This window comes from Crinia signifera, chromosome 5 (assembly GCF_055691185.1).
Source record: "Crinia signifera chromosome 5, ASM5569118v1, whole genome shotgun sequence".
NCBI lineage: Eukaryota > Metazoa > Chordata > Amphibia > Anura > Myobatrachidae > Crinia > Crinia signifera.
Window position 1 is genome coordinate 162,704,591 of NC_139221.1, and position 26,387 is coordinate 162,730,977.

Consider the following 26,387-nt stretch of genomic DNA (forward strand, 5'->3'; position numbering starts at 1 on the left):
AAATGCTCAATCCCGGGATTCCCGGGATCCCGGGATTGGCTTTCCCAATAAAAAGACTGCCCCAAAATTACTCACATTTTGAGGGGTTGCTGGGTGGGGGACGGGTCGTCAATGCCGCTGGGTGCGGGCTGGCGTGTTGGCTGGGTGGGCGGGTGGATGCGCTGGCTGGTTGGGTAGGCGCGCTCTGGCTGGCTGGGCGGGCGGGCGAGCGGGTGGACGCGTTGGCTGTCTGGGTGGGTGCGCTGGCTGGGCGGGCGGTACGGCATTACAATGCCGGGCGCGACCTCTTCCTGCGCAGCGTGACCTCTGATCTCACGCTGAGAGGTCACGCTGCGCAGTGCTGCCGGGAGAAGTCGGGCAGCGTCTGAGCAATGCTCAGACGCTGCCCGGCATTAGACTGCGCGCATGCGCAGTCTAATCCCGAAATCCCGGGATTGGAAACTCCAATCCCGGGATTGAAATCCCGGCGTTTTGGGGGCCAAATCCTGGGATCCCGCCGATCCCGATCCCGGGATTGGCCACCCTAGTTCCACAGCAATACTCATTTTGTCCCTCATATTTTGGGAACCAGGACCGGCCCTTGAGCCTGATGCTGGTTTAATAAAATCCTGGGGACCTCTATTTGTTCAGCCCCGTGATTATTTGAAACTAGGACCGGCTCTTTGAGCCCGGGGCTGGTTACGCTCATGAGGGGGGACTCCACGCGTTTTTTTTTTACTTTTTAATTTAACTCTTTTTTTTTTAAAACCAGAACCATGCACAGATCACAATGATCTGTGCATATTTCTGACAAATTCGCCAGTCAGAACCTGGTCTATTTTTTTGCCGATTTTTGCACATTTTTGGGGGGCGATTTCCAAATTCGCTCCCCATTAAATTTGCAAATTGTATGTTTTTCAATGGGAAAACATCTGGATGCGCATTGAGAAATCGCCACTTCAGAATGTGCGAATTTGCAGCAAAAAGTGTGATTTTTGCCACAATTCGCATCTCATTAAGTTGTCGATTTCTCAAAAACGTCCGATTTCGGCCGTTTTTGCGCTAAAAATCTCCAAAAGCAGCAAATCACTCCCTATTGAATGTCACCCTAATGTGATCATGGGGGATATTTAAGTGATGCATGGTATCATGCATATCACACTCAATATGCACCAAACTAAAAGTTCCATTTCAGTGCTCAAATGGTTCACTCTCCGTTCAGCTCCCACCCCATGAGGGGTGCAAAATGAAGTTCAGGCACCATCTGCTGGCTCCTGGCACGCACACAATTGAATTCCTCCCTACTTGCTTAAATGATGGCAATTCATTATTTCAGAGGAAGCCTTTCCGTCTTCTGACTGATTATATGGAAATAAATGTAGTTTATCCATTAAGTGCTGTGCAATTTAACAAGAATTCTATTTCAGTGCTCATGCCTTACAGCTAAAGTTCTGCTTATGGTCTAAAGCAGTGGTTCCCAAACTGTGTGCCGTGGCTCCCTGGGGTGCCTCGGGACACTTGCAGGGGTGCCTCGGGTTGGTGGTACAAGACCATCTAAAATTATTTATGGCCAATTATTTATGGACAAAACCAGTTCTGGTGACTGCCAATCATAAAATATGTGTGCAAACAGAACCCTTTACAATATAACTGAACCTAAGGATCACATATAAACACAATTCACTTAATTTTATTTTTCTTTTCTACATTTTTTTGGCCTAGGGGTGCCGTGAAAAAACTTTTGTATTCGAGGGTGCCGTGATTCAAAAAAGATTGGGAACCCCTGGTCTAAAGATTTAAAAAAAAAAAATGTATCTACATTTTAAGGCTTAGATTAGAATATGTAGTTTTTAAATTCTGTAAGACTTTTATTTTTTAAAGTAATGTATTTAATGGCAATTAAGCATTTCACAAATCTTGAGATGATCTAAAAAATGTCATGTATTCTAGACAAATTGGCACAGATCCATTACTAAGGTGTGAACTACCCACTGCATTACTTGGGAGAAAGAAAAGGCCTATATGCTGATTTTCAACAAATGTGCTGTTTGTACTTTACTTGATTTCTTTGGAGGAAAGTCCTTCTGAGGCTATGCAATCTTTCAATATATCAAAGCAATCATCTATAGCAGTGGTTCCCAAACTGGGATCCATTGCTATAGATGAGTCGTGGCACCCTGGAGGTCCTGTATGCACTTTTAGGTGTTCCTTGGGTTAATGGTACAGGACCAATTCAAATTAATAGGCAAAATTAGTGCTTATGGCTTCCTATCATAAAAAAATGTGGACAAAGAAACTAATCCTGTCCCTTACCACATAATTGAACCTCAGGATGACATTTAAACATGTTTTGCTTAATTTAACATTTTATCTGAATTTCTCAGGAAATTTAGGAAACTTTTGAAGGAAATTCGGATACTCTAGAACACAGGTCTTCAACCTGTGGCCCTCCAGATGTTATGGAACTACATGTCCCAGCATGCCCTGACAGTTTTGGCATGCTCTTATAGGAAAAAATGTGGCACTGCATGTTGGAACATGTAGTTTCACAACATCTGGGGGGCCACAGGTTGAAGACCCATGCTCTAGAATGTTCTGATTCAAAATAGTTTGGTAACCGTTGGTCCATAGTAATCACCAATAGCCTAACAGTAATCTGCACTACTAATAACTGTACAGAAATGGTAAAATGTTAATAATTTATTTTAAAAATAATTATAACGATAATAATAATTCTAATACACAGTTTGTCATGATTATTTTAATTTGTGGCACAATACACAAGAAATAATATGAGTCAGTTCCAATATTTGGCTAATATATTGCTTTGCTCCACATTTTATACCTTTCGAATATTACAGTAAATCTAAAAATAATCTGTAAGACATAACTGCAGACAAATATATATATATATAATATATAGATACATTTCCAGACCTCATTTTCTACTATTTTAGTTTAACAAAAATAACTCATTACTTTTTTAACTTTTAAGTTATGCTTTTTAATTTATTGCATTTAAAATATATACATCTCTGTAAGTTGATTAATAAAATTAACAACAGCAAAGAATACTGTTAACACTTTGACTAGTACAAGATACAGCTAACAATAGGAAGAAGTGAACAAACATTAAGGACGCAAAAGTTTAATACACTGTCTGCAAAAATATACAGGTATGGTCAGAAATAAAAGGGAATGTTTGGGAAATAATAGTTCCTGTTCGGTTATGTAATACAGTATAATGAGCAGGGTATGTCACAGGCAGTGTCACAGGCAGTGGTTTACTAGGTACTGCAGGGGGAATGTTTCAGTCCCAGGCATTGTGAGCAGTTGGTCCCATTCCTGTACATGGGAGGTTCTTGACAATTTCTAAAATGTACATTTTATACATAATGTAGCACACAATTTTGTTTCTTTATAAACAGGATATTACAATTACGCTTTTTTTCTTTGTCTGCATGGCATACTCATTACAACGGGATTTAACCTGCTAAATAACTGCTGCTATGGTACATGATCGGGATCATCGATCCCAATGGAAAATGGACAGACACTACTTAATTAGAAGAACACACCTAATGTACTGAATCTGTGCACGCTATTGCATGGGTCATTATCCATTGTTCTTTGTAGCAGTTTTGTTTTCTGAGGATTCATGATTCCCCATACATACCTATATACATGCAAGTCATGTTGTATATATAAGAGAGACTGTGCAGAGAAAATACCCCATTATAACACAGTGTACACCTGCTTTAAGTGGACTGGGAAAATAAAGAGAATGGCAAAGTGAACAAAGTTCCTTCATTGAGATGGCTCTTAGCTCTGGCTAGTGACCCATTATGGGCTCATTCCTTTAAATACTTACATATATTTTAAGAAGTAATTGTACTATATGGCCAGTTATACTGTACATCCCTCTGGAAATGGCACATCGGAAAACACAGCTCTAAACATATTAAAATGATTTTGTTGTAAATGAAAAGTATAGAAATAACTCTAAATTTTGTCTGTTGTCTGAGAACATAAATCATAAAGTAGACATCAATACTTTTAAGTTTACATTAGGAATAATCATCACCTACAATTGTAACCATCATCTAATAATCACTTACAGTGCTAACAATACAAATTGTCTGCGTATTGTCTGTACCCTTACCATTCATTAAGAAGCTCATCAGAATAAGGGGTATGCTAGGATTCAGTCAGTCATATCTTGTGATATGACATACTTCATATTCCTAAAAACTGTTGCTGTGTACATATGTATATTTGTATTTGGTTGAATGTTATCAATGTTTAAATGAGTATTAACCAACTAACATTTTACAAGTACATGTTATTTTTTTATTTACCCTTTAGGCATTTTTTCAGTAACCTAAACAAGGCAGCCATTTTGTAAATGGATCAATTCAATTCACTACAAACCAGTTACATGACTGAAGGAAAGAATGGCTCAGAAGATGCACTGGTTCCCAGTAAGCTGCTAGCTTGCATTCACATTAATATTATCTACAGCTACAAAATGGCTCCTCAATTGTCTGTAGATAACACAATCTAAGTTCATTGGTACAGTAATTGTAAATTGGAGAACTAAATTACAATACAGTTCTCCAACTGGCAACTCTGCCAGGTACATTAGCTGTGCTCTTTAGAGTATTTACAGCAAGATGTATCAAGCATTGGAGAGAGATAAAGTAACAACCCAAAGGAGCTGATTGGTACTTTTTCTCCCAGGCTACAATTAAACTGTATGTTTTAAACCATTCCTATGCAAAATATCAAGTACAGTATATTATGATATAACTAATTCCATTGGGAATTTCCTCCTATACAACTAAGCAGAAATAATTAGTTAAATATAGGTCTACAATAATAATTAATATTATTATTTACATATCATAGCACAATTTTATTGGTCCTAAAATCCTATTTACAACATATACTATGAAAGTGTTGTTTTGTAGACCAAAGTAATACACGTGTATTACATTTATTTTTTTATGTTAATTTAATGCAATATTTTAATTATGGTAAAACATATGTGGGAATGCTTGAATCTAGTTAGTGCATACTGCTTTAAATTAGAGATGTGCAGGCTCTGATTTACTCTGATTTCAAAGCAGGATCTTATTGGCTATCAACTGTCAACAACTGTCATGTGACTTGGGATAGCCAATAAGATCCTGCTTTGAAATCAGAGTAAATCAGAGTAAATCAGAGCCTGCACATCTCTACTTTAAATAACCATTTAGTCATTATCTCCTGAAATCTAATTTTGAAAGTAAGTCAGCAAGATCAAACAGTGCACTCCATGCAATCCCGAGAATAAACTCTACAGTGATTCTTCAAGTAAATAGTCTTATTAGAGAGCCAACTCAATGTCTCAAGCGACACAATGTCACAAACCTGAGTATGTCAAGATTAAATGAAAAACTGTGCTTAAATGGAAAGAAAATATGTCCTTACATGGATATTTATTCCTATTACATCCAGGAACTTCTAAATACCTTGCCTGCTAAGAACTGTATAATGATAGATACTAAAAATGGTTCAAATGATTCAGTGTTTTGTGAAAAATTTTCTAGTAAACAATTATTGAAAATAAGGATAATTATGTCATCCTCTGATAAAGGTGCTATAGGAAGTGATTGCTACTAAATATTTTCTCACTACTCTGATACACCTACAGTATATACACAGTACAGAGCTAAATTCTGTATACTGAATCCGTAACTCTCTAGCTGTTGTTAATGGAAAAATCCCACCATGATTTTTTGGATCTTGTAGTTTACAAGTCATGTCCAAATAAATTTCTAATTGTTTTTTCACATCTAAATATACAAGGCTCCCACCAATGAACACTTGTACTGTTTAGCGATGACATTTCATATGACACCCAATAAATCATAGAAGAATATGTTGGTGCTGGGTGCCTGTAGCTCTTTTTATTTTCAACATCTGAGGCAATATTTCCTGGCCATTGAGGAGTCTTTTACCCTTAACAGACCCCTCCTCCTTACCAACGCATGCCGTACACGTATGTTTGCTATACAACAATATGGTGGAATACTATATTGGGGTGGTTTTTGTAACCAAATACAAAACCTATTTATTTGGAGGCATTTACCAATCCCAGAGAAGAAGGTTTTGTTCTTAAGGGCGACCTTCTCAAATGCAGAATATTTATAATATAGCTCAGCAGGTTCTATATATTTGCTGTGGTTTTCTGCTTTGTACCATGTACAGGCTTCTTGTACTGTACAGTACTCATATGTCTTTTTATTTAAAGTTGAAGATGTCACAAAACAACTAAGAAAGGTCACTTTTCTGTGACATTATGTTGAAGCTACTGTAAGTACTGAGGAGTCTCACTTACTGTAGCAACACAATATGAAAACAGTTGCACCATTTAAAGTTAAAAAAAGTAAATGTTGTATCTTCATATATATATATATATATATATATATATATATATATATATATATATATATATATATATATAATCCTGTTGTTATGCCCTCTTTTTTACAGACCTTCTATACAGTACAGTATTTCCCAAGTCATCTTTGTTCATTTGTTCATATGTGCTAACATTTTCTGAGCCCCCTCTTGGAGAGGTTTTATCATGGGACTGAGACAATGGTCTTTGGCGAGGTGTGACGGAGAGAAGTGCTAATAGCTCACCGTCACAGCTCGCAGGTCAGTATTCAACTGACCCCCTGCACTCGCCATTTCCACCTCACTGGGTTTTTACAGCAAGGTGGAAATGTGAGTACAGCCATCAAAACGGCAAGCAGCGGGCTTGCTGCATTAGTGGACAACCTCGCCATCCTCCGACAGTGAGGAGTCCCCTGGAACGTTGAATAGGGCGCGAGACTGACGCGGGGGTTGAACAACGAGCATGGCTTGTTTTCAGAGATCCTCGCTGAAAACAGGGCCCCCCTCGCCAGCGGCATTGAATACCGCCCAATGGGATGGTGGAATCTTTGGCCTTTGGTAAATCTATTGCCTCTTAGCAATAGGCAAAAAAAAAAAATCACTTATTGCTGCAATTGCTTTCTTGGTTTGTTCCAATTAAAAAGCAAATATAATAAAATATCTAAAAATATATGTTAATCATTTGTAAAATATTTACCATTAAAGAATTTTTTTTTATTCAGGGAACAAATACTCATTCATTCTCTTTCTGTACTGTTTGTTAAATGGGCTTACTATATATAACCTATATCAGGGAAAACACTGAGATGGAGTGCACAGCAACAGAGACAGTTTTCTAGGTACACACTGCAGATGGGAATAAGTATAGATATGAGTATGGATAACATGGATAAGTCACTATGCATATAAATGCCCCGGTCTACATTATCATTGCATAAAAAGATGCCTAATGAAAAACCGTGAGTACTGTTAGGCTTCTAGCACTATAGAGAGCTCTTAATATTTTGCAAATTTCAGGTAAAGTTGTCCTTTAAATAATGTTTCCCCATGCTCTAAATTTGGAAGTGGATCAAAAATTCTAATTTGTATGGATCAAATTTAGTTAAAAAATGAATTTGAAGATGAAGTGCACTACTTTATGGATTAGGTGTGATTACATTTGCCCATGTGTTCCAGTTGTTTGCTGGCATGCATGGTGACAGTCACAGGTCTTGTTAAAGAGAAAAAAAAACATCTAATGAACAGCGCTGTTCTCTGCAAAGGTTGCATTGTTTAAATTCTGGGATTTTCTGCCTATTTCACCTGCCAAAAAGAATCTTTTATTGGCAATCTCTGAATGCATTTCAAGGCAAAACACATTTTTCTTGGCACACACATAGTACAGCATAGCAATACATTATTTTCCCTTTTGAACCATTATTTTGAAACAGAAAATTAGGTGAAAAATATTTGGCCACTTGACTAAACAATCAAGACGGACTGGCTGTTCTGGACTTCTCAAGTGTGTCATTGTCTGGGCATCTCCTGTAGGTAGAGCTGCTTTCCTCAGTATTTTCTCTTACGCTGCACTGGAGCAGGGACCTGTAACAAAGGAAATCTACAGTCAAGCCAAGCGTGTTCAATTTAAGTTATAAACAAGGAACTGAACCTCTTAGTTTCATCATTCAGGTTAACATTAGCAATGATTAACTAACTGCACAATACAGAACTGCTTCCAAAATAAAATTCAACATAGTTTACAGATGTAAGTCCTATATTACAATTATGCAATCATAAATTTATTACAAACAATAATAAGGGGTATGTTTATGAAGGAATATGTGTGGGATACCTGGTGTTAGCATATACAGGTTTAGTATCGCTTATCTGAAGTGCTCAGAACCAGGAACATTTTTGAAAGGGGATCATACCACGGTGACCACCAGGTCCATCTTTTGAGACATCCAAGGTCCCAATGATGCATTGTGCAGGTTCGCCGGTGACATCATGATGTCACCGGCACACCCGTGCTATGCATCCTTGGGACTGGGAATGCCTCTGGAGACGGATGAAAAATAAATAATGTAGGTGCTGGGGGTTAAAAAAAAAACACCAAAACCCTGGGATACTCCAAAAACCTACAGTTATTGATATCTGGATAAGGGATATCTGACCTGTAGTAGCCCATGAGCTATTGTAGTACAAATCCAAGAGCATCCCACCCATCGGCTCCTTCTGGCACATGGACAGGCTGGTGGCCGTACATGTACAGTGTACCCTATGGAGCTAATCTATCACTCTGCTTCCAGCTCTTCCAGGGGACAGGTGCTTATATGGGCCTGGGTCACAGCAAGAACTTTAAGCTAAATATACATGAACTGTTTTATTTTAACATTGCTGATTTAGGTGAAAATATAGTGTCACTTAAAATTGCAAACTGGGATATCTAGGGCCAAAAGTCTTTACAAAACCCCCATTTTTATTTACTGAAGACCAGTAATGTCTTAAAGTATCTACAATGTTCTAGACCACTGCTGCTCAGTATGTACAGTAGATACTTATCCAGGGGCTGTCTAATGACTGAGGAACCTTTTGTGGTGACTTGCCATGGGTCCACAGCACTGATCTGTAAAGAAAAGCTAATTTCAAAGTTCTACATATAAAAGTAATTGTCCAAAGAGGATTGAGTAATTACTATATGGCATTGGTCCTTGGCATCAGAAACCTGACAGTATGGACTGGAGTGATTACTCATAGAGTACATGGAAATGTATTGTAGACAAGTAGAAGCATGGAAGAAATCATATGTGCATGAGTTTCTGAGCATGTGCACTACCTACACATTTACATAAGACACTCTACAGTCTACTTAAATGGACTGATAGTCAACTTCGCACCAATTTTGGCAATTAATTGGTCGCGCCACGAATTAGATTTTGTTCCCACCGAACTTCTGTCAAATGCAACTGAATATTCAAGCCGTTGTCGACAAGGTATTCCCAAATCTAAAAACCAACTACAAAAATCCAGATTCGCTGTGCGAACATGCAATTTTGGCACCAAAAAATGATGATGTCAACAAGCTCAATGAGCAAATTCAATTGAAACTGATCGGCAAAACAGTCAAATACAAATCGTTCGACACAGTAATGGACGAAGAACAAGCCGTCAATTATACGATGGAATTTTTTAATTAATTGGAGCCACCCGTAATGCCACCGCACGTATTAACATTGAAGGTTGAATCACCGGTGATGCTTATTCGCAACTTAAACGCACCAAAGTTGTGCAACAGAACCAGATTGACCATCGGCACTAGGGAAGCCAATCCCGGGGCATTTTTTCAATCCCAGGATTCGGGATTGAAAAATGCTCAATCCCGGGATTCCCGGGATCCCGGGATTGGTTTTCCTAATAAAAAACTGCCCCACAATTACTGCCCCAGTCAGTAATTACAATGTAATTACTTACATTTGATGGTTGCCTGGTGGGGGGACGGGTCGTCCATGCCGCTGGCATGCTGGCTTCGCGCTGGCTGGGTGAGCGGGTGGGCGCTTGGGCTGGGCATGCTGGCTGGGCGCTTGGGCTGGGCACACTGGCTGGGCGAGCGGGCGGCTGGGCACGCTGGCAGGGCGGGCACGCTGGCTGGACGGGAGGGCGCGCTGGCTGGGCGGGTGGCGCGGCATTACAATGCCAGGCGCGACCTCTGCCTGGGCAGCGTAACCTCACGCTGAGAGGTCACTCTGCACACAGTGCTGCCGGGAGAAGTCGGGTAGCGTTTGAGCGATGCTCAGACGCTGCCCGGAATTAGACTGCGCGCAAGCGCAGTCTAATCCCGAAGTCCCGGGATTGGAAACTCCAATCCCGGGATTGAAATCCCGGCGTTTTGGGGGCCAAATCCCGGGATCCCGCCGATCCCGGGATTGGCCACCCTAATCGGCACTGTACTTATAGATATCTGCTAAAACGTTGTCACATGACCGCCCCCAGCCATCCACCAGAAGTCATCTGGCTATAGATAATTAGTGCTTCCTGTGCGAAGCCGGGGCAGGGCGCTAGTTTACCATACTGATTGTTTTATTGCAACAGCAACTTGAATCTGAGTTGTAGCACCTAATTCACAATGGATGACATCGCAGTTTAATGCAATCACAAAGCTGCTTAGCATATGTGATCCTTACTGAATCAGGCCCTTAGGCTCGGAAAAATTATCTATTTTATTTACATCTGCACCAATATTTTTGCATAAACTCTACACTACAAGTTTAATTTTGCTTAATAGGGTGAATGCATGCCTTTATATATAAAACTGCATGCTATTTGTTTCTATATTACCAAGAGCAGAGTATTTTACTTAATTTCAATAGGTAATCATACCTCCCCAGTACGTTCTCCCCTATAGTCCTGATTAGAACAGATGCTGCAAGTTCTGCTACCTGGAAGCTTTGTTGGGCAGACTATTTACAGGGTATGATCTGAAAAGTCATCATTTAGAAGAACCACATTCAGAATATGACATGGTCTTTAGGTCAATAATTAAAATGTTGACATTCAAAAAGGACGACATGGTTAAAATGTGGGCATGTTCATAATGTAGACATTTAGCATGTCAACTTATTTTTTTGCTTATTTTATTCCAACCCTAATCCTAAACTTAAACCTAAGTCTTAAGGTGTGTACACATGGTACGATTCAGGCTAATGGCCAATTTGGACTATCCTATTTCTACTCTATTTCTCTCCTTTTTTAACTATGCGATTTTGGCTAACTGCATGTCCTATTTTGACTATCTTGCTATTTGGCCCTAGATCGAATACATTCTACAGATGACTTAGGGTCTGATTCAGACAGGTCCAAATTCGTCACTGTACCTGATGTTTGGGGTCTGCGCATTGTGCGATTATGCACATGTGTAAAACCCAGCAGCAAGCCTTATTTTTTTGCCATGCGATATCGATGTCACAGGCAGGGCCGTCTTTTCGTATGGGCTTAATGGGCACAGGTGTATAAGGGTCCTATCCTGAGAGCTGAGGATTCCCTTTTTCCAGGGATACCAGAATTTTGAAAATCGGCCCTGGGGAAATGGAGATATCCAACTTCAAAGCAGCAGTCCACATCCTACCTGGTAATTGCCCTTCCCAGTCAGATTTCTCAGGTTCTGTCTGACTTAGAGTTTTTCTGAGAGTACTGTATACTGTATGCCAAAAGCCGTGACTCTTCCCTTTCTGTGGACACTAGTGACTTGTCTCTATCTTGCCCAAAACCAGAGATATCAGCCTTCCAGCAGCCCTGCTCCAGCTCCAAATGTCTGGTGTACAGTTTTATATTTTTGTCAATGGATTGCTCTGGCTCAGTCTTGATCTCTGATCCCCAAGTCCCCAGCACCTCCTGAAAGGTGGGAGACTAGGTTTTTATACTATTGAAGGCTTAGAAATCTTTTTCCAGATAATGGAGATACAGTACGTACAGTATCTGCAGTCAAACAAGCTGTACTTCCACCGGAAAATGACGAATATTAAGCCCACTCCATTATCCAACCCTCCACTGCGTATAAAACACCCCCTACTGTACTGTACCTCCCTGGAAGTCTTTTACAAGGTACCCTTCATTCAGCTCAGTGCCCCCTTCCACACGTTAGTGTTCTCCCTCCCACCACCTTTGCAGTAAAGGAGTAATTAGCAGAAGTTACTGCTCCAGGTCCTACATGTTGAGTGGAAGATAGAGCACCCCCTGCCACCCGTGGGACATCAAAGCTGCTGCTGATAGCACCCCCCACCCCTAGGAGGGGAGAATGGGTAAGGGCCCCAGTGCATTGCTTTGCCCAGGGGCCTACACTGCTGTTAAGACGGCCCTGGTCACAGGGCTGTGCATCGGTATCACAAGCCTCCTAAACATTGTGCGATTTTGGCTAACTTACTATCCTAATTCTATCCTATTTTGGTCAAGATTGTAGCCAAAATTGCACAGTGTGCACACCATTACAATCAACAACAAAAAAAAGTATGTTGACATTGTGGTGTTGACATGGTAAATGTTAACATCATAAATGTGTCGACATGTAAACAATGTTAACCTTTTTATTGTAGACATATTGGTTGTCGACTAAAATTCAATGTTGACATTGAGAACGACGACACTGAAACCAGATTGCGTTTTACAGGATCTTTCCTACTGTCAAAACAAAACTTGGAGACTGCATTTCTCTAAATCACCAAAGAGATCAGGTACCAGAAATTATAATTCTCTACCAAGGGGGGTTTTTTTGGGGGTCAATCGCACAAGACTGAGATGTGAAGAGGACCCCTATGTATTCATCAATTTAATGATCAAGAGTGGGGTGTGCTACCCTTGGACACGTTTGATTAAGGACAAAAACGAAGAAAGAGAAGAGTGTCCTTTGGGTGGGTGCACCTTAAGGAAAATTATGAACCAACTAATAAAATTTAACCTTTATTATAATAACTTTAAAAAGGCTGCGAAATATCTTAAAACCATATAACATACAGGGGTGGGTAGACACACTTTAAAATAAGGTGGCAGGCAGTGGTTGCTGTTTGGGTTTATAATGATAAGGTAAGTGGTTGAGGCGCGACGTGTGAGAAGGAGATAGCTTCAAACAGTGGGTTCTGCAATTATTATATGAGCACGACACCCTCTTCTGTTATGCTAATTCTCTTAAAGGGCTGGATTCACGGTCTGCAGTCCCAGATGTATTTGAGTACGTACTCCTAGAAAAGATCTATTTAGCTCATGTATCAGGTGCCGTGATTAGGTGTATCGTGATTAGCATAAACACGGCACCTGATACATGAGCTAAATAGATCTTTTCTAGGAGTACGTACTCAAATACATCTGGGACTGCAGACCGTGAATCCAGCCCTTTAAGAGAATTAGCATAACAGAAGAGGGTGTCGTGCTCATATATATAATTGCAGAACCCACTGTTTGAAGCTATCTCCTTCTCACACGTCGCGCCTCAACCACTTACCTTATCATTATAAACCCAAACAGCAACCACTGCCTGCCACCTTATTTTAAAGTGTGTCTACCCACCCCTGTATGTTATATGGTTTTAAGATATTTCGCAGCCTTTTTAAAGTTATTATAATAAAGGTTAAATTTTATTAGTTGGTTCATAATTTTCTTTAAGGTGCACCCACCCAAAGGACACTCTTCTCTTTCTTCGTTTTTGTCCTTAATTCTCTACCAAGGGTGGATCCAGGATAAAATGACAGGGGGGCATCATGATAAAAGAGGGTTTAGGTGGGGGAGGGGCAGTGTTAGTGGTGCCAGTGTACATGTTAAGAGAGAGGCAGAGAGAGGATGGGAATGGGATTAAAAATAGGCCCTGGCATTTAAAGTACGCAGGCCCACCATGGCGACAAAAGTGAAAGATGTAGTTCTGCGCGCACCGAAAGCACGCTCCGGAAAAGGGTGTGTGGCCACTCAACAGGGGGCGTGTCCTTGAGTGTAGTGTACAACACCATAAACAACTTCTACACATTATGCAACAAAATACTAGACCCCATTATACTTGCCCCTTACACATGATGCCAAATGGATTGAGCCAAAATTCACATAATGCCACATGGATTGTGTCAAAATTCACATAATGCCACAGGGATTGAGCCAAATTCATAAAACGCGATACGGATTGAGCCAAAATTCACATAATGCCACACGGATTGAGCCAAAATCACATAATGCCACACGGATTGAGCCAAAATCACATAATGCCACACAGATTGAGCCAAAATTCACATAATGCCACATGGATTGAGCCAAAATTCACATAATGCCACACGGATTGAGCCAGAATTCACATAATGCCACACAGATTAAGCCAAAATTCACAATACGCTTCATAAACAGGGACATGGTCCACCAAAGGCGTGCATTAAACATTTACACCATAATGTCCATTACACGTTAAGTTACACGCCATTATGTCCATTATGTATTGTGCCAAACACGATAATGCCTATTAAAAATTATGCTACATAAGTGCTGCTTATCTACATGCTCATTGCCATGGGATCCATGCTCGTTACCAGAGGTTCCATGCTCATTGCCATGTGGGATTACATGCTCATTGCCAAGGGGGAATACATGCTTGCGGTAAATGGGGGACAGCCACCGCCAGGCAGAAGTGATAGCCACTGACAGTGGCAGAGCCTGGCTTTATTCAGAGCACTGCAGGTCCTGGCATTTGAAATAATACCCCTTTCACACCGGAAAATGCATTCCCAGGTTGGCCCCTTTTACACCAGCCTAGTCCTTGCATTATCTGGTGTGAGGGGGAGAGAAAACCACCTCTTCCCCCCTTTAACCAGTTATCTCATTTAACCGGCTATATCTTCGGAACCAACTGACCCATTTACATGACACAAGTATCATATTAAAGAACTTTTGAGTGGGCTTTCAATGCTTTTGGTCCAGTGAAACTGGAATGTTTGGTTCCAGAGTAATCTGCCCTCAAAGAACATGAACAGCCATGAAATTACATTTCAAAAATAAAAAAAATTGGTTTACACGCAATATCTCTGGAATCAATTGACCACAAGCTTCTATGATGCCAGGGGGGAACTGGAAGCTGTCGGAACCGGGTGGGGGTTGGAATTGACGGGTCCCATATTATCCTATGGGGAAAAAACTTTACAGCTTCGCCAGGCGATTTCTCTGGTTCCCGTGGGGCTAGAGACATAGGGCTGGGTGCCCTCCCCCTGAAACCGCCACTGTCTCTACCTCTACTTTGTGTCTTCTCTGAGAACAGCCTGAGAACTCCTACTGGTTGCTAGAGTTGGCTGGTGTATAAACCTCCGGTACAATCAATGACAGCACCAATAGAAGTTACGTAATGGACAAGAACTACATAAACTGCTCCCTATAGGTGACATAAATGTGGTTCTCATGTATTTTTTCAATATACGTTACATACTGGTCATATGTTGTCTGCAGTGCAGGACTAAAATTAAATAAGTGAAATATAAAAAATGTACAACTGTAAAACATTCTCATCCTATTTGTGTTGTGTTGTGTAACTGTACATTTGCACAAGGATATATGACTATATAAATCAGAGATATGAAATAAAAGAACAGCTCTTTCTGCACAATACACCTTTGTCTGCTACAATCAGTGAGTCACCTGATTTTGCAGGTTGCAGAATAGTGAACAGTAGATGCAGATGATAAAATAAGGATAAATTATGATCAAATGCTACAGGGTGTCTTTTAAATATGCATTTTGAAGCTAAAATTATCATTATGTACTGTATCTAGGATAAATGTGTTTTTTTATGTTTGTATAAGCATAATAGCACATGGTCTTATGTTTATTTTTCTGGTCGGTGGCTGAGAAGCGCTTATCTGCAGAATGACGTACGGAGAAGACTGCTCTTTTGGACTCACTATATTACTAACATCACTAACATTCGTAGTCAATAATTACTAAACAGCAACACAAACCAAGACCAAAACATTATGTCTCTGTGAGGATAGAACATGCATATTTATACTGTACACCAAGCTTTTAAACACTAAGTAAGAAAAAGAACCAGAAGGTCAGCTCTGTTAAATTTCTATTAATTAATCCAGGGGTTCCCAATCTTTTTGAAACTCGGCACCCTAGCGTTTTAGAATAATTTCACGGCAGCCCTAGGCAAAAAATAAAAGCAGAATAAATATAACGCTATAAGTAGATAGGGTTCATACAGATGGAGCGGGTCTCTCCCGCCATCTGTATCTGCGAAAGGGGACGCGCGCGCACGATATGCGCGCGCGTCCCCTTTTGCACGGTTCTCCCGGGTCCCCGCCGGCTTGTCGGCAATCCCACAGGGTCCCCATCGCCTCCCCGCACCCCCTCTAACCCTGTCCGTCTCCCTGAAGCGGAGATTGACAGGGTTCCCGTCGCCCCACCGCCCGGAAACTGAGACGCGCGTGCGTCTCAGTCAGATGGACGCCGGGCTGTTGGGGGATCGCCAGCGGTGACGTTCTGGCGATTTGCCAGCAAGAGGGAGCCCGGCTCCATCTGTATGCGAATCTTAGGATCAGTTATGTGGTAAAAGGCAGGGTTTGCTTCTGTTTTTACACATTTTATGATTGGCAGCCACTAGCACTGGTTTTGCCCAGAAATAATTAACCATGAATAATTTGAATTGGTCCGGGACCACCAACTCGGGGCACCCCTGCAAGTGTCCCGAGGCACCCCAGGGAGCCACGGCGCACAGTTTGGGAACGACTGAATGAATCCATTTCTTGCTTTAGTAGATGTGCATGCATGTAACCATTTGACCTGTTTCTCCTCCATTATGTAATTCAACAGGTGGGTAAGAGACCGATACGTACATAAAATCATTGATCTCTATAGACATAAAGATCATTGAACTCTATAGAAAGCTGTGTGTCTAGAAGCATGTCTTTCCTGCCAAAGCAGATAGACAGAGTAGGGGGTAAAGGTTGTGGAACATGACTTAGGGCCTGAGCTAAAGGTGGACTCTGTACCAACATTTGCGTAGTTGAGCGATAATTTGGTACTGCGCTTTCTGCAAGCCAAAGTGTGTGGTAGCAAACACATGTGTATCTGACATCTCTATTACTTGAGATGGCTTTCTGCATTCAATGAGCAGCTCTGGGTGGAGACTGGGAGGTGACATAAAGTCTTTGCAATAATAAGAAGTATCATGGTCATGGGTGTGTCATGGGTAGAGTATGTTATGGGAAAGTCATGGGCGTTTGGCTATAATCTCATATGCAGCATGACTGCCACAGTGGCTATATCTTAAGAAAGTTACAGGGAAGCAGGTTCTGCTACTGGAGTTATGCTGCGAGCGATGGTGTGTCGATGGATCCAACAGCGCACTTTAGCTTAGTGGGCATGGTAGGGGTTTCTCCGCCTGTCACATGGAAGTACACAAGAGGAATGCTTAAAGTGGCATATATTTGCGTTTAAAAATCGGTGACAAATCACAGCCACACATGATCGGCATGCAACTCTGAATTAGCACCATCATTTATTCCTATTCCTATTACATCATCAACTTTTCTAAGAGCAGCCTGTACAATGCTTTACATAAAGACGAGCATGTATTTTTACTATATTCAAATCTCAAAATGCTGCAGAGGAGTAATTGATTAAAAGATGCTGATGTCAGCACTTTGCACTAGCCAATTGCAAGATGGATCCAGAATGCATCTTTTTGTTTTAATACTGTAATATTCCCACACAAACTTTTTTATTCTGTTTACATTTAAGGGCTTATACAGTAATAGAATATTAAATTCATGTAATGCAATCTACAAATTGACGATCTATTGACTGTTGACCCTTTATAACATAATTGTTTCACTTTACACAGTTGTTGTTGGTAATGGCCAAATTTGTAATTTTGATTCCTGTAGACACATGGATTTATAGAACATTGCAGTTATGCTAAAATCTTCAAAACAGAAAATCTTTCTAAAAACAGTTTTTAAATATACAGTACTCATTTAGTTTATTCTGAAAAGAGGGATAAAGCCTTTCCTATCCTGGCCAATTGTTTTTACATGTGTGTTTATGGTCTGCCACTTTAGTCTCCTCAGAGTGGTCATGATGCTCCTGAAGAGATTAGGCTGGCAAAAACCGTATTCTGTAAAGACAATGTTTACTAGAAGCCTGTGACTTCCGATGGCACATTCTGTCCTGTGCAAGTATTTTACAATCCTCATTTATTTAAAAAATAAGAAGGGCAAAAGGACAAGGCTAAACAATGTTATGATCAAGCTTTTAGTGGTGGGAAAATGACCATCTGTGCTTGTAAATAACTTGGGAATTTAATATCTAATATATATAAATGCAGGTTTTTGCATATGAGGACTCCACATTAGACAACAGATTAAAGGGATCAGATGTGGAGCAGGATGCAGGCGAAACGCAAAGATTTTTTCAAAGGGTCAGTCATCCAAAAGGCAAAATCATGCTCTTTTAAGTTTGGGTAGTTATGTAGTAGTTGAGCGCCCACTAAGCAATTTGCTTTGATAGCTATTCTGCGTAAGGAAATCGCATCGCATCACATGACCAGTTTAAGTGGCATACGATGCGTGTGATGCGATATTACTAAGCAATTTATTCACTGCTATATTTCCGCTGGCTTATTGCATTGCATTGGACCTCACGATGTGATGCGATCTTACTAAGTAAATTATTCATTATTAGCCATTTTTAGCCACCCCCCCGCTATCCACACCACTCAAAGCATTGCAAAAGCAGCGCTCCCCCACTATCCACGCCACCCCGAAACGTGGCGAACCGACGGCGGAATGTGTCCTCCTGACCTTTTTATACCCCCACTATCCACGTCGGCGTGGAGATGATTTTATATAGTGTGGTGAGCGCAGAGAGCCACCGAGCCCGAAGCATGGCGAGTGTAGGGAGCCCTGCGAGGGGACGTGGAAAACATGTAAAGTAATCCGCGTCCCCTCGCGGGGCGTGCTGCACTCGCCACGCTTTGGGCTCAGTAGCTCGCCATACTATATAAGATCAACTCCATGCCGACGTGGATAGTGGGTGTATGAAAAGGTCGGGAGGACGCGTTCCGCCGCCACTCGCCATGCTTCGGGGTGGTGTGGATAGTAGGGGTATGAAAAGGTCGGGAGGACGCGTTCCGCCGCCGCTCGCCACGCTTCAGGGTGGTGTGGATAGTGGGATCGCATGGCACTAAAACGGGACATGCGATGTGGTGCTATTTCCTTCCTCAAGCATAAGTATCTAAATTGGGCACCCGGCTACTACATACAGTAAGTACCAAACTTTGTCCTGCATCCTGCGCGGCCGCCCTCTTTACACAAAATTGCAGGAGTTATTCAGACAGATCGCAGGGCTGTGAATTTGCAGCAGGAACGATTATTATCGCTTACAGATTGTAACACGCATGCACGAGGCCATCCTGTGATAAAATCTTGCATATTTTTTAAACGCAAGCCGTGAACTAGTTGACTAACACAAAGCTGGCATTTGGGGGTGGTAACTGGCTGTGTTCTGGGAGTGTCAGTGTTCTGGGAAACTGCAGGCATTCTAGAGCGTTTTCAAGGAAGGCATGTAACGTCAGCTCCGGTGCCGATCAGCTTGTTTCTATCGCAACGGCCAAGTAAGTCCTGTGTTATGCACAGACTGCACACACTGGGAAAATCATTCAGTGGTGAGTGAGTTCAAATGGATTTACAGCTAATCGCTGATCTACAATATTTTCAAAGACAAACACAACCATGCACAGGGCGGGATTTCACTCTGGCGGGACATTGGCTATCTGATTTCAGGGCTTTGCAAATTAGCAGAGAAGCAATCAGGTCTGATGGTCCAGCGACATCTCCATCCTCGGGTAACACATATGCTATTAATGGCAGCCTACCACTGCTGTATCATGTGCGATAGCCAGTCTGCATATGTGTATGACACTTGTAACCAGTGGGGATTCGGCAGTGCCTGAAAGGCAGCAATGAAGCCAAGAAGTTTGTAGCTGGCTCCCCATGGTGACCATAAATGGCCATATACAGATGTACATGTGGTGGACCATGGAACTCAGTTCCAGCCAGTCCTCCCCTACTTTAACCCCATGTTGTGCTCTATATTATCAGACTAAAAACCTTCTCTGTAAAACCAAATCTCACAGGGATGTTGGAATTTTTTTTTTAAATATATCGCCATCATGTGCTTAATAATTAATTCACATATATCCTAACTTTATTAAAATGATGTTCCCTTGTGTAATGGTTTGCTGAATTAGTGACTCCAATAAACACCTACAGTACATTGGATATGAGGTCAGTCCACATTGATAAATTGCTCCTGAAGTCAATGTTTACCAGCAGAATCATGGACTTTGGCTTTGCTCAAAATGAAAAAGGAAATCACTAATCCTATTTATCTACAGTAAGTTAGAATGTACATGAATACCGGTTAATAGGTTATGGAAAATAACTTATCATGAGAGATATAATAGAAACATCTGACCCATGATAAAGGGGAACTAAAATTGTTAAATGAATAATTTTTCTAATGACCATTATTTACAAACATATAAAAGGGTGACTGGGCTATAATTCACCTGTGTGACACATCAGATATTATCTAGAGTAGTTCTAAACTTACAGAATATCAAAGGTATTCCTTGGCCTGTAAAGCTGCTCAGAAAGGTCCAAGTCTCATACTAGAAAGCTTTTGGAATTCTTTAATTGCCTCTCTTTCACTCTTACAGTGCATACACACTTGGTGTTTTTGCCCAGAGTGTATGAACAGCAATCAGGGGTAAAGTGCTGGGCTGAAAATCGCTCAGTGCATATACAGTAATCGATTTTCGACAGTCAAAGCATTTTTTGCAGGAGTGGACAAAAAAAGTCATCCACCCTGTTGATCATCTGCTGTTAATACCAGCAGATGAGTGACATATCAGTAAAACTTGAACCAGCCCAGTGGTACTGTAGCTGCAGTTTCTCCACCGGTACATGGCCACCTATGTGACCAGTTGGACATGCATAGACAAGCCTATGACACAGGAGGCTGCGGAGGGAGCTGCTGCCACCAGTAATTCACCAGGAGGAGGGATGTCTTTAAAAGCCTACACCCACCACCACCACTGAAACCCACCCCCATTACCTCAGTCACTGCCGCCCCTTATTATTTAAATTTAGATATTTCTTGCTTTAGGCAAACTCTGAATACTACTATCCTTATTTATTTGTTACAATTTCTTAGATAGCGCAGCAGATTCCGTTGTACTTTAGCAAAGTTCTTCTTGTTGTTGGCACAAGTTGGCATGTCATATATAAATCATTTAAAACAATATTTTAAAAGGAACTGGTAATAGCAAGAAGCAGAAAAAGGAAAACTACTAATTGTCTTAAGCCCTCGCCCTAAAAGAAAAGTAATTAATTTACTTGTTTTTTTCTGAGTTAGGAAATGCATGCTGAGAAACATTGCTTTCTATTGCCTGCAAGGCGGTGGAAGAAAACTAATCATTATAAAGCAGAATTAATGCACCTGCCGATGAAACAATTGCTGCATATTTACCATTGTCTGACAGTTGTCAGAGCCCATTGCCTTACTTCAAAGGCACTTACATTCTGATTTCACAGACAAAGTGACACTTTTAATAAAACAAATGAATTTGATGTCATATATTAACACTGAAACAAAGTTTTAGGATTACATTTACTAAGCATTGGCTTTGCCATCAATTCAAATCATACAGGCTTCATGGTGGTTTAGTGGGTAAAGTAACAGTATTTATTATAAGAGTGGTGTACAAACCTCCATATTTTGGTTTTGGTTCTAAACCATCATCATATTATAGGTTTTGGTAAAACCACCTAAGTGTTTTGGTTTTGGATCTAGATTTGTTCAGAGATTTAAGAAAAAGAACTCAAATCATGTACCTTGGATGTTAGTATGTATTATTACAGCACAAACTGCAGCCTACATCCACGCCATAAACTCTCCTGTGTGAAATGGCACCTAAACTCACGATCCAGGGACTTACATGAAATCCAAATAACGCAAAATCCGCTTTTAAGATCTGAAATCGGAATCTAGTGGGTGTACCAGAGCTCGGACTCGGTTCTAATCAGAACACCAAAGTAATGTGAGCCAGGACTTAGGCCCTCATTCTGGTTGAATCAGAATAGGGCGAATCGGGCCTCATTACAATGTTTGCGGGTCTATGCATGCATATTTGCGCATGTGCCAAATAAGTGTATATTTGCACATGTGCAAAACCCGGCAATTAATGGCCTCAGCGAGTTACGGGGATCGCCCATGGGAATGCCCGGCATTTAATGGGCATCCCCAAGAAAACGCTGGGCGTTCCCATGGGTATGCGAATGGGCCTATGCCTGGGGGGGGCAGGCAGCTGACAAAACAGGACGTCAGCCGTCCACCCCATCTTCGTCCCTGTGCTTGCAAATTAAAGTCAGTTTTAACTGACTTCTATTTGCGAAGCCAGGAGAAATCAGCGGCAGAGGGGCTGGATATTCGGCGGGTCGGCGCCTCAGGTGCTCGGTAAGCCGAGATGTTCGTAGCTTACCGAGCAAACCTGAATCAGGCCCCTAGACTTGGAAATCCAAAATTCAGGTATGATCAGTTTTCCGCAAAACCAGACTGCTCTCCTCTATTTAATACGTATCGGTTTCCACTACTGTTTAAGATGCACCATTGACGCCCATATGCCCAGTATCAGATTTAGATCTCTGTGATCTGTGTAGGCTTTGCAATGCTCTAATCTCACTGTAAAGTGATGGCTTCTACTTCTTCCGAACAAACTATACATGTGGAGATGATATTCAATTGTGTTCTAAAGTAATATTTGATGGTGGATTCCTTTTTGCCTTTAAAAATCAGATCTTCGCAAAAATGCTAGAAATCTGCCAGTAATCCTAAAACAACACATAAATAAACCCTTTACTATGCAATGCATTTCTCATTTGCAGAAGAGATTTACTACAGTATGAAAATGCAAACCAACAAGTTAGACATGAGAAAAAGAGGCAATGTCACCATGACGATGTTTTAAAAGTACTGCAAAAACATCATAACTACTGTGAGATTATTACATTTCATGATGATCAGTTTGAATAAGGAAGAAGAAAAAGCTTAGCGCTGGCAATACACCCATGTACCACAGTATGAAGAGTATTTTACACACAACCACAATAACTTAAATCTTTCTGATTAAAATAAGCATTTATTAGGGTGGAGGAAATCTTTTATCTTGTTTTGATTGGGTGTGATATAGCTCACAGTCACTATCTAGGTCGACAGCATAAGGTCAATATGCACAAAATGTCAATGTGGAAAATGTAGACACATGAAAAGATCAACAGGAGTTATTCACTTTTTTTGTGTCAAAGTTGACACCTGGACACGTGGACCCCTAGTTAGTGTACTGTGTCCCCTTACATGGCTCCCATCGCTCATCATGTTTTGGTGCAAGGTGCCTTGTTCGACTAATTGGCACAGCACACTTTACCGCTCCCAATCGAAGTCCAAGCAGATGGTTTGAAAATGTAATAAAATAATGGCAAATCCCCCAAAAAACTCATGTCAATGAGTTTGTTACAACTGTTAAGAAACTGATAATAAATAAATAATAAATAAATAAATAAATAAGTATAACTGCTTAGTTACACATTCTTCACTCTAACTCTTTTAATGTTTGCACTATGGTATCCTATAGTATGAGGTCTAATTAATCTGTATGTCAATTATACATGAAATTAAGCAGGCCTTGCTAGATTAACAGTGCAGCTGGGGCTGTTGCTCAAGGGCCCCTCACCACACTAAGTTACACAATCAGTTTAGGGGGGCACTGTGGCATAATGTACACAGGATGATATGTGTGGCATAATGAGAACGGGGGCATACAATGTGTTCAACACATCTGCAGTGCTGGGAGTATGTACACATTATACTTTCTAACACCACCACTATATAGTTTATTTTATTATTAAAGGCCCTCATAAGTTAGTTACCCTGGGGCCCTTTACAAACATTAACTGGGTGTATAGTACTTTGTGTAATGTACATATACTATATATTCAAACTCAAATTATGTGATGCAATGCGTGCATAGATACCTTTTTCAATCCTGAGGCAGCTGCACCAGACCGGATGGCTTCCATTAAGGCTTCTCTTGTATCTACTGAGTTATTTGCAAAGATCGGTGACTGCTTTGGTGCAGCAACTAGTCCAGGAGGTGGTGGAGGAGGAGGAGGCATGAGTGGTGGGGGAGGGATAGATGATGTTTTAGATGTTGCAGGATCATCATCTTCAAATGATGATTCTTTATTTCTTGTGGTCTGGAGTTCATCTGCTGCAGTGGAAGATATCTATCAGAAAAAAAACACATACTCATTTAAAAAAGTTTAGATAATGGATAGTAAAATGCAGTGGGATGACGTGTATTATGTGGGTCATAATCTCATTGACCTCTGTTTACAGATAAATCATTATCGTGAAAGTGAGATAAAACATATCACATGCAACTTTATTTCTGCAATATAACCATAAAACTATATTCATTTTGCTAACAGAATCCAACACTTTATAACATGCATTAATTTAGCCACAGCAACAAGGGTGCAATTATGAATGCTTCTGAATTTGGAAGGTATTCACCTATGTAATGTTGTAACCACTAGAATGGACGACTTCCTCTACAGCTGCAAATAGCTGACATCAAGAGAATTCTCACATGACTCACAATGGGTCAGGTACACCAAGCTTCAAAATGTGGAGAGTGGTAAACAACCAGCCAATCAGCTCCTAGTTGTCATGTGACTGATTGTGTTTGAAAAAAGGACAGTTAGTAGCTGATTGGCTAGTTGTTTATCATTCTCCACTTTATCACTATTAAAGCGTGGTACATGTGGCCCAGTGTGTCCAAAGTAATGATTGGTTATTGTTCTCAAACCAATAAAGGCCATAAAAGTGCCAGAAGAATCATCTAATAGAAAGCCATGTGGATGGTGAGTATCTACTGATATATGCTGTCATTTTATTGTACGTAACTGTTAATATATATATATATATATATATATATGTGTCCTGATTTATTCATGCTCCTATTGCAAACTTAGTTCAGTGCTCTTTGCACCAAGGTCAGTTTCCTATACCACTAAAGAAAGCAATTCTCAGAGATCATTTAAAAAAAAAAATTTGATCCTGACTGCATGACCAGCTGCAGACTGGTATCAAACCTTCATTTTCTAGGAAGGTCACCATGACAGTAGTTACAACTAAAAACCCATCTGTCAACCCATTTTATTTATGATCCAATCCAATCAGGAATTAGGAGAAGACATAGCAATGAAATATCCCTGGTATGTATGCTTAATGGTCTTCTGATGGCAAGAGACAGAGGTGACGGCTCAATCTTATTTCTTTTGGATCTCTGCATAATTTGATACCAAGGGCCATGGGATTCTAGTTGATAGTGGACTGGATAGTACAGCCCTTAGCTGTTTTAATTAATTTCTAACTGACAGGTCACTGAGAGTACAGTATCTTCTGGATTAGGGTTCCATACGATCTCCAATAACATTTGCAGAATACATGCTACCATTGGGTTAAATAATCAAATGTCATGGCAGTAACTTGATGTTGTCTGGGATGGCAACAAAAATCAGGTATCAGCCACTATCAAATCCCCATCTGAGGAACATAGCCAAAAACAACCACTTCATTCCCTCGGAAGACCTGCCAAAAGTCATACATGCATTTGTATCATCAAGCTTAAACTACTGCAGGTTCCTCTACTATAAAACAATTGCACTGATTGCAGCTGGTACAAAATGCATCAGCCAGGCTATATCTACATGATCATGGTGCAGGGTACATAAAGCAGCTCCAGATTTCTTTCTGCCCAACTTGCTTATTGTAATCAGTTGAAGTACTGGTAGCAATACCGAGAGTATCCATTATCTAGTTTGTTGAGCTTTTAGCTTTGTGTCTCTGACTCTCCATAACTGGCTTCCTCGCACAGTTTAGGTGGTCCTAACGCTAGAATCCATCAAAAATAGACTCAAGACCTACTTGTTTAGTCACACATTTCACTAATGTCTCTTTAGTTCCTACAAAAAAATAAACCTCCATGCATTGTTCAGTTTCTGTATCTTGTGTTTTTAAATGAAGGTTCTTCTGATTTACTATTGGATAAATAAAACCACAGGCAAGAAGCTACTTTCATTCCTCTAATTCGGGTTTGTGAACATCTACGATGGTGGGGCTTTTTACGCTAATAACAAATGATTCCTGCACAAAAGCTACAGCAAATGCAAACATCAGTACAGTATATCCATTTACTTTTGACACACTAGTGATGTGAAAAAGATGCATTTTTGTGAAAAAGTCTCTAGCAGGATGTATCGCTAGGCTAAGTGCCAATGTCAGTGGTGAGCCAAATGGGGCTATTTGGTACAATTTGGGTTCGGTTTATGTGTAAACATTTCTATATA

General features: G+C 40.7%; 1 protein-coding gene across 4 annotated transcripts in view; it reads right to left on the reverse strand.

Annotated features, from left to right (window-relative positions):
• Positions 1–2,720: 2,720 nt before the first annotated feature.
• Positions 2,721–26,387, reverse strand: part of COBL (cordon-bleu WH2 repeat protein) — a 482,604-nt gene continuing 458,937 nt past the window's right edge. For all 4 annotated transcript variants that reach the window (XM_083188208.1, XM_083188209.1, XM_083188207.1 and 1 more), the window contains 2 exons: positions 24,009–24,260; positions 2,721–8,004 (listed from right to left, as the gene is read on the reverse strand). In XM_083188208.1, the coding sequence (XP_083044334.1) occupies positions 7,969–8,004; positions 24,009–24,260 (288 nt within the window). In that variant the 3' untranslated portion in view covers positions 2,721–7,968. The remainder of the gene's footprint in view (positions 8,005–24,008; positions 24,261–26,387) is intronic.